The sequence below is a fragment of the Myotis davidii genome, unplaced genomic scaffold, assembly GCF_000327345.1.
Source record: "Myotis davidii unplaced genomic scaffold, ASM32734v1 scaffold128, whole genome shotgun sequence".
Lineage (NCBI taxonomy): Eukaryota > Metazoa > Chordata > Mammalia > Chiroptera > Vespertilionidae > Myotis > Myotis davidii.
Window position 1 is genome coordinate 57,772 of NW_006299719.1, and position 7,600 is coordinate 65,371.

General features: G+C 42.1%; 1 protein-coding gene across 1 annotated transcript in view; it reads right to left on the reverse strand.

Moving 5' to 3' along the window:
* Positions 1–7,600, reverse strand: part of ACADM (acyl-CoA dehydrogenase, C-4 to C-12 straight chain) — a 43,619-nt gene that overhangs the window by 24,147 nt on the left and 11,872 nt on the right. Inside the window, exons 4-7 of the mRNA XM_015571887.1 lie at positions 6,937–7,034; positions 5,319–5,388; positions 4,536–4,636; positions 3,868–3,948 (exon numbers count right to left, since the gene is read on the reverse strand). Coding sequence (XP_015427373.1) covers positions 3,868–3,948; positions 4,536–4,636; positions 5,319–5,388; positions 6,937–7,034 — 350 coding nt within the window. The remainder of the gene's footprint in view (positions 1–3,867; positions 3,949–4,535; positions 4,637–5,318; positions 5,389–6,936; positions 7,035–7,600) is intronic.

The window sequence follows — 7,600 nt, forward strand, 5'->3', positions numbered from 1 at the left end:
AGTACTATGCTGCTCTAAAAAGTAAGGAACGCTTACCATTTGCAACGGCATGGATGGAACTGGAGAGCATTATGCTAAGTGAAATAAGCCAGTCAATGAATGAAAAATACCACATGATCTCACTCATTTATGGATAATAAAGACCATTATAAACTGATGAACAAAAATAGATACAGAGGTAGAGCAGCATCCAACAGACTGTCAAACTACAGCGGGAAGGCTGGGGGCGGGTAAGAGATCAACCGAAGGACTTGTATGCATGCATATAAGCATAACTAATGGACACAAGATACTGGGGGGTAGGGAAGGCCAGAGGGATGTCAAGGGGGGGTGAGGGGGAGGAGACATATGTAATACTCTTTATAATACTTTAAGCAATAAACAAAATTAAAAAAAATTGATAGAGAATATAGTAAAACAGTCATACCAGTTAAGTTCATCTCTAAGGGATTATATATGTTTTTGTTCTTCATACCTTTCTAAATCTTCTATACTCTTTTTATAATTAAAACTTGAGGCCCGCTGCACGAATTCATGCATGGGTGGGGTCCCTTGGCCTGGCCGGCAATCAAGGCCTATCGGTGGGGCTGGCCAGCTGAGGGGAGAGGCTGTGGGAGGTTGGCCAGTGGTGGGGGAGGGGCTGTGGAAGGTTGGCTGTGCTCCCACTGTGATGAGCATCTGCCCCCTGGAAGGTTGGCTGTGCTCCCACTGGTGGTCAGTGTGCATCACAGTGACTGACTGACTGGTTGTTCCAGTTGTTCGATCGTAATGGTTGCTTAGGCGGTTTAATATATAGATAGTTAAAAATATTTTTTAAAAGTTTAAGTATAACACATTATCCTATATAATAAAAGGCTAATATGCAAATTGTCAAGCAGAATGGCTGGTCGCTATGATGCTCACTGACCACCAGGGGGCAGACGCTTAATGCAGGAGCTGCCCCCTGGTGGTCAGTGTGCTCCCACGGGAGGAGCACCACTCATCCAGAAGGCAGACTCATGGCTGGCGAGTGCAACGGTGCTGGCAGGAGCCTCGCCCACCTCCGCAGCAGCACTAAGGCAGTTGGACATCCACTGAGGGCTCCCGGTCTGTGAGAGGGCACAGGCCAGGCTGAGGGACCTCCTGAGTGTATGAATTTCATGCACCGGGCCTCTAGTATGTAGTATAATTTTATAAATATTTATTGGAAGTTAAACAATTAACTGAATCTCAGTGTAAATTAACCAAAACTTAAAATTAATATGAAATAGTAATATATAATTAACATAATTATAAATTACTATTTTCGTTTTACCCGTGGCTTTGTATTTTGAGATCTATTGCTATAATGCACTAGAAGGTATGAAATGTACATTACACATTTATTAATTCATAAGTTAGAGTAGCTTAGGAACTATAGTGAATGCATTTTTAAATATACTAAAGATATTAATATCTAATAAAACTGCCAAAAAATGCTTTATATACTTGAACTGCTTTTAAAGATTCTAATATTCCAGAAATACCTATTTATATCTAATAACACATTGTATGTGGGAAACGTATTTATACATTTTACGTATTTATATGTTCTACCAGTGTAGTAGAGCGCGGGACACGTATTAATACGTTTTTTATAGACTAGCGGTAGAGTGCGGGTAATGTATAAATACGTAAACTAAAGTTATCGTAATTTTACTGAACGTTGCCATTTGCGCAAAAAATTAGTAAAAATGGCCCGTGCCACCTGTTAGCAAGCAATAAAAACTACCCGCAAACACTGTGATAAGATTATTTAAATATTCTTATCAGTGCACTGGGACAGGTTCTCCTAGTGCACTGGACAGGTTCATCTATATTTTATAACTTTTAACCATTTTCTAATATTCTATATTTTACAGAATAAGATTCTAGATATTTCACACAATTTTTAGATAATACTAAGAATTAGCCTTTTAATAAACCCTCATTTGTTGAAAAAAATTAGCAATTAACTAGGGAATATGCATAATGTCTATAGTAAGCAGTTTGCCCAAAATACAGGTGCCTTAATAAAAAACATGTATTTTCAAATATTACATTCTACTCTTTCAGATTAATTCTCACAATTAGCTCAAGTCTAGCAACAATTTATTATATTTCAGTATCACATCACAACCTAGATTAAAATTTGACTAATAATAAAAAAGAAGTAAAAATCCTTCAGTTAGAACACTTTCAGAATAGAACCTCAGTATGTGTGTGTATATATGTATAAAAATAGCTTTTAAAAAATACCCAATTTAAACATTGTTGAGTAGCTCTCGGGGAAACTATACTAATAAAAGGGTAATATGCTAATTAGACTGGACATCTTCTAGACAACCTTCTGGATGTCCTTCCTGACAAAGCTGGCTGGGGCGAAGTTGCCCGCCTGTGGTCCCGGGTGCCAGTGGCTGCAGCTGCAGCCTGGGAGAAGGAGAAGCCGCCTGCCTGCGGTCCTGGGCGCCAGCAGCTGTGGCTGCGGCCTGGGAGAGGGAGAAGCCACCCACCTGTAGTCCCGGGTGCCAGTGGCTGCGGCTGCAGCCCCTGAGAAGGAGAAGCCGCCCGCCCCTGTTCCTGGGTGCCAGCAGCTGCGGCTAGCTCAGGTGAAGCTGGCCTGGGTCCCAGGTGCCTGCGGCTGGCCAGAGGAAGGGAATCCTGGGTCTTGGGTGCAGGGCCGAGGTAGAGGTGATTTGGAGCAATCAGGCCAGCAGGGGAGCAGTTAGGGTGATCAGGCCGGCAGGCAGAGGTGGTTAGGGGTAATTAGACAGGCAGAGGTGGTTAGGGGCAATCAGGCAAGCAGGCAGGCGAGCGGTTAGGAGCCAGCAGTCCTGGATTGCAAGAGGCATGTCAAACTGCTGGTTTAGGCCCATAGATTGGGCCTAAACTGGTAGTCGGACACCCCATTAGAGGTCCTGGATTGGAGAGGGTGCAGGCCGGGCTGAGGGACTGCCCCCACCCTCTGCCATGCACAAATTTCATGCACCGGGCCTCTAGTCCTATTTAATAAAAGCCTAATATGCTAAGTGTCCAGTCATCTGGTGGGCCATTCAACCAATCACAGCATAATATGCTAATGATATGCTATGGCTACTTAACTACTCACTATGACGTGCACTGACCACCAGGGAGCAGACGCTCCGACTGGTAGGTTAGCTTGCTGCTGGGGTCCGGCCCATCGGGACTGAGCTAGACAGGCTGGATACGCCCTGGAGCCCTCCCGCAGTCCCTCCCTGGCTGGCCAACCTCCCACATCCCTCCCCGGCCCCGATCACGCACTGGTGAGTCCCTTGGCCTGGCCTGTGCCCTCTTGCAATCTGGGACTCTTCAGGGGATGTTGGAGAGCCAGTTTTGGCCCAATTTTGCAGGCCACACTGAGGGACCCCACTGGTGCACAGATTGGTGCACCAGGCCTCTAGCTAATCTATAAATATTCTTTCCAAGTTACTCATTCAACAAATAATTATATCTTTTCATTTACATTAATTTATTAGTTCAAAAGACTACTAGTTCAAACACTACTGTCATACATTCAATCTGAACTTGTGATACAGCCACTCAGTTCATGAACTGCAGAGTGCTCCACTGAGTAGATATTTCTCTAGTGGAAATAAGCTAGGGGATTATTATGATACTTTTCTGACACTCAAGATATTATCTTAAGTTGGTATCTTCCACCTGGAAATAACTAAGAGTAATTATTATGACAGTTTCTTGGCATCCCAGAAATATCATCATATCTAAGTATGTTGGTAATTTCTGTCTTAATGTGCTATAGCCCAAAGTATACATATAGATTGAAAAGGAGAAACAGCACCCTATTCCCTTCCTTAAAAGTGACATCCAGCAGCAGCTGTACATACTCACACACATTAATGGCTCTTCAGTCATCCTCCCCAAATACTTCTTTTGTTGTTGCTCATTTCCAGCAATAATAACAGGCATTTGCTATCAAAGAAAAGTGACATTAAAGAAATAAGATATTTTTATTGGGTATATAAATTTCAGAGATGCTACCAATTAAAATGAAGAACTATTTTCATCCAATGGGTAAGTATAAAGAACTGGCCTTTATTCTGCCTCCTAGTTGGAAAGCTAAAATAAGAAAATAACTCTGTAATCTAAGTATTTTCATAAAATTAATTTATATAGGGCTTGATATATAATATACAAAGAATTAAATTTAGGATAAATAATGTGGTATATATAATCAGGCCTCCTAAAAATTGCTCACTAAATTGTAAGCAAGCCATCAAGATCCTTCTCCTGAATGCTGGATTTTGGCCTTGCCCTTACCTAAGAATTGCCACTGAAGCAGCAGCCAAAGTGTATAGTTTCCCCACAGGAATAGTTAGGACTCCAAGTACTAGAGACAAGGTCAGAATGGTAAGTTTTTGGAATCAGAGATACAGGCTTCACTGAAGAATGTTGTGTACCTTTGAAAAGAAAACTGTGCTCTACCAACTCACCTAACCTAGTAGTACTGTCTCATTAACAACAGCTTAGTTACACAATTAATTTTGTAAGTAACTTACCCCCAAAGAATTTGCTTCAATAGCAGTCTGAACTCCCGTACATCCATAAGCCAATTCTTCAGTAATTAAACAGGAATCAAAAGTTCCAAGTCCAAGACCTCCTACAGTATCAAAATATTTTTAAAGCCCATTATAATATGTAGTACATCTCAGCTGAAATTAAGGTGAATTATTACTTCCAATATGACCTAATCAGAAATAATTAAAATAGTTCATCTAATGATTTTAAAAGCATATTTGCAAATATAATATCTATAACCCAAGAAACTAAAAATGTGCTAAGGCTAGCACAGTAACAAATTATAGTTCTCTAAAGTAAGTTTTATAAATTTCAAAAAAAAATTCTCTTGCTATTTGTAATCTGGACTTGTCTTCATGTTTCAACTTCTATAAAAACTTAATCCCACTCTGCTCAAACTTTGATCCTTTAAATCTGAGGAAAGGAATAAAAACCTCACAGAAAAAAACAAAAAAAACCTCTTAATAAAATGTAAACTCAAAGGTAGAATTAAAATGCAACAAATTGACCAATTCTGGAGGAAAAATTTACTAATGTTTAGGATCAAGTTAAGGTTGGAACCTGTTATAAAGAAGGAATAATGCCTCTCTAAGTGTTGAGTACAAGGCTTCTAGAAACAGGCAGTACTGAAGTCTGATCAGGGAGACATGGGTAGAAAGCCAATATTTAATAGTAGTAAGTATTTAAAAGAATGACTGAGCAGAGTTTCACAATTTTTCTTACTTATATGCATTCTAGAATTTAAAAATGTGAAGAAAGCTTACCACAACTTTCTGGAATGTGTGTATTCATTAACCCAAGTTCCCAGGCTCTTTTAATAAGGGGAACAGGATACTAAAAGAAAAGAAAAAAGATGAAAGAAAATAGCTATGTACATTTAAGAATCTCGATAACTTGATTATATAGTCTTGTAAAAAATGTCAAAGATTTTTCTCTCCTTAAAATGCATAGAGGCTTCTGGTCAACATGACAGAGCAGGCAAATGTGATATTTGCACCCTCCTACAATCACATCAAAATTACAGCTAAACTATAGAAAACCATAATTCAGAACCACCTGAAATTTAGCAGAATGAAATCCTACAGCTAGGGATTTACTAAAGAAGCCACACCAAGATTGGTAGGAGAGGCAGAGACGGAAAATGGGCTGGTTTCACACCCATGGGTGGCAGATAAAAATTGGAAGGGGTATCTCAGCCATGAAGGTGCCCCCAGAGGAGTGAGGGGGTCCCAGCCCCATACCAGGCTACCCAGCCCAGGGTTCCAGTGCCAGGAAGAGAAGTCTCCATAACTTCTCGTTGTAAAAACCAGCATGGATTGTGCTGAGGGAGACGGAGGGTTGCTGGAGTCCCAGGTAGTACCTATTAAAGGGCCAGCACACAGACTTACTAGGACTCACTCACTCTTGAGCTCCAGCACTTGGGTAGCATCTCAAAAGGCACCAGGGACACACAGGGAGGAACTGAATTGTCTTACAAAAGGGCAAAAGCTGGAGGGGCAACTTTCTCCCAGACAGAAGTGCTGGCAAAGTCCATTGTTCCTTTTTTGAGCCCTTCCCCACACAGCGCTGAGAGGGAGGTGCCATATCTGAGTCTCCATTAACCTGGCTATCACAGTTCATCCCACACTGGTGATACCCCGAGACTTCACCGCACCCTACTTTCTGGCCCACCCAAGCTGTTTCCAGTGGCTTTTCCATACAAGTGGCCTGTTTCGGTTCATGATTCAAACTTTCCTAAAGTCTCTCAAACAAACTGCATCTGCCCTCTGCAAGCCCTATTCCTTTTGCTAGGTGCCTAAGGATTGGCACTAGCGGCAGCTGGCCTTGGATCAGGCCTGGTTCGTAGCTTGGCCTCACCAGGGGCCCTCCAAGCCCAGCACAAGTAGTAGCCATCTGCAGATCACTCTGTTGCTCTTGCTGGGTGGAACATGGGGTGGGCGTGGGGGTGGCTGGCCTTAGCCTACACTTCCTGGGAAGCCCAGAGCCAGCTTATCTTGTGGACAGCTTCGGACCACATCAAAGCACCAGCCAACTACCTCCATAAGTGACACACTCAAAGGGTGGCCTCAGTGGGCACCAGAGCCCCACTGAAATAAGTCCTGCTCTGTGGGATGGGGTCCTCCACAGCTGATCCTCCATTGAGGTCACAACCAGTCCTTGCAGCCAATCGGACTGGGGGTATATCCTTTCCACTGACATGCCAATAGCAATCAAAGCTCAGCTACAACAGAGGATGGAGGGCCACCTGCAGTGCCCAGGTCAGGTGAACAGGGAGACTGTGACACTGGACCCAACAGAATACCTGCTCATTAGGCCACTCTGCCACGCTAGGGAGATGCAGAGCTCTACCCAATATACAGAAACAAACACAGAGATACCTACCTCGCCAGTTCTATCATATTCTGCAGCAACTGGGATTATTTCCTCCCTGGCAAATTTACGAGCAGTAGCTTGAAATTCTTTCTGCTGTTCAGTGAACTCTAAGGGAAAGTTATTTAGAAAACATTAAAATAGAATGAGTTGAGGGGAAAAAGCCCTATGGAATTAGTATGTAGAAATTTATGCATATAATGAAGATTTTTAACCCTTGATTAAGCAGAAAGTCAAAAGATTACAAAGGAACTTTGTAACTAATCAAGATTTCATTGTGCAATATAAAGAAATCTAAGCCAAAGGAGACAGGTAATATTGCTAGCTTTTACAAATATTTCCTGAGGACAAGTGAACTGAGAAAATAGGTCTTTTAACTAGAGGAAAGGAAATAATCTGAAACAAGCAGTACTTTAGGAGGCAAAGGATGCTTAAGATAGGGATTTTCATTTCAAACGCTTTGCCCAGGATCTTCATTTTATTTATTTATTTAGTAAACATTTTAAAATTGATTTTATAGAGAGAGGGAGAGAAACATTGACATGTGAGACATTGATAGACTGCCTCTTGCATCACTCCCCACCCCAACCCCCGCCAACAGGTGGTCAAAATCTGCAACCTGGGCATGTGCCCTGACCCGGAATTGAACCTGCCACCCTTTGGTGCAGGGGACGAC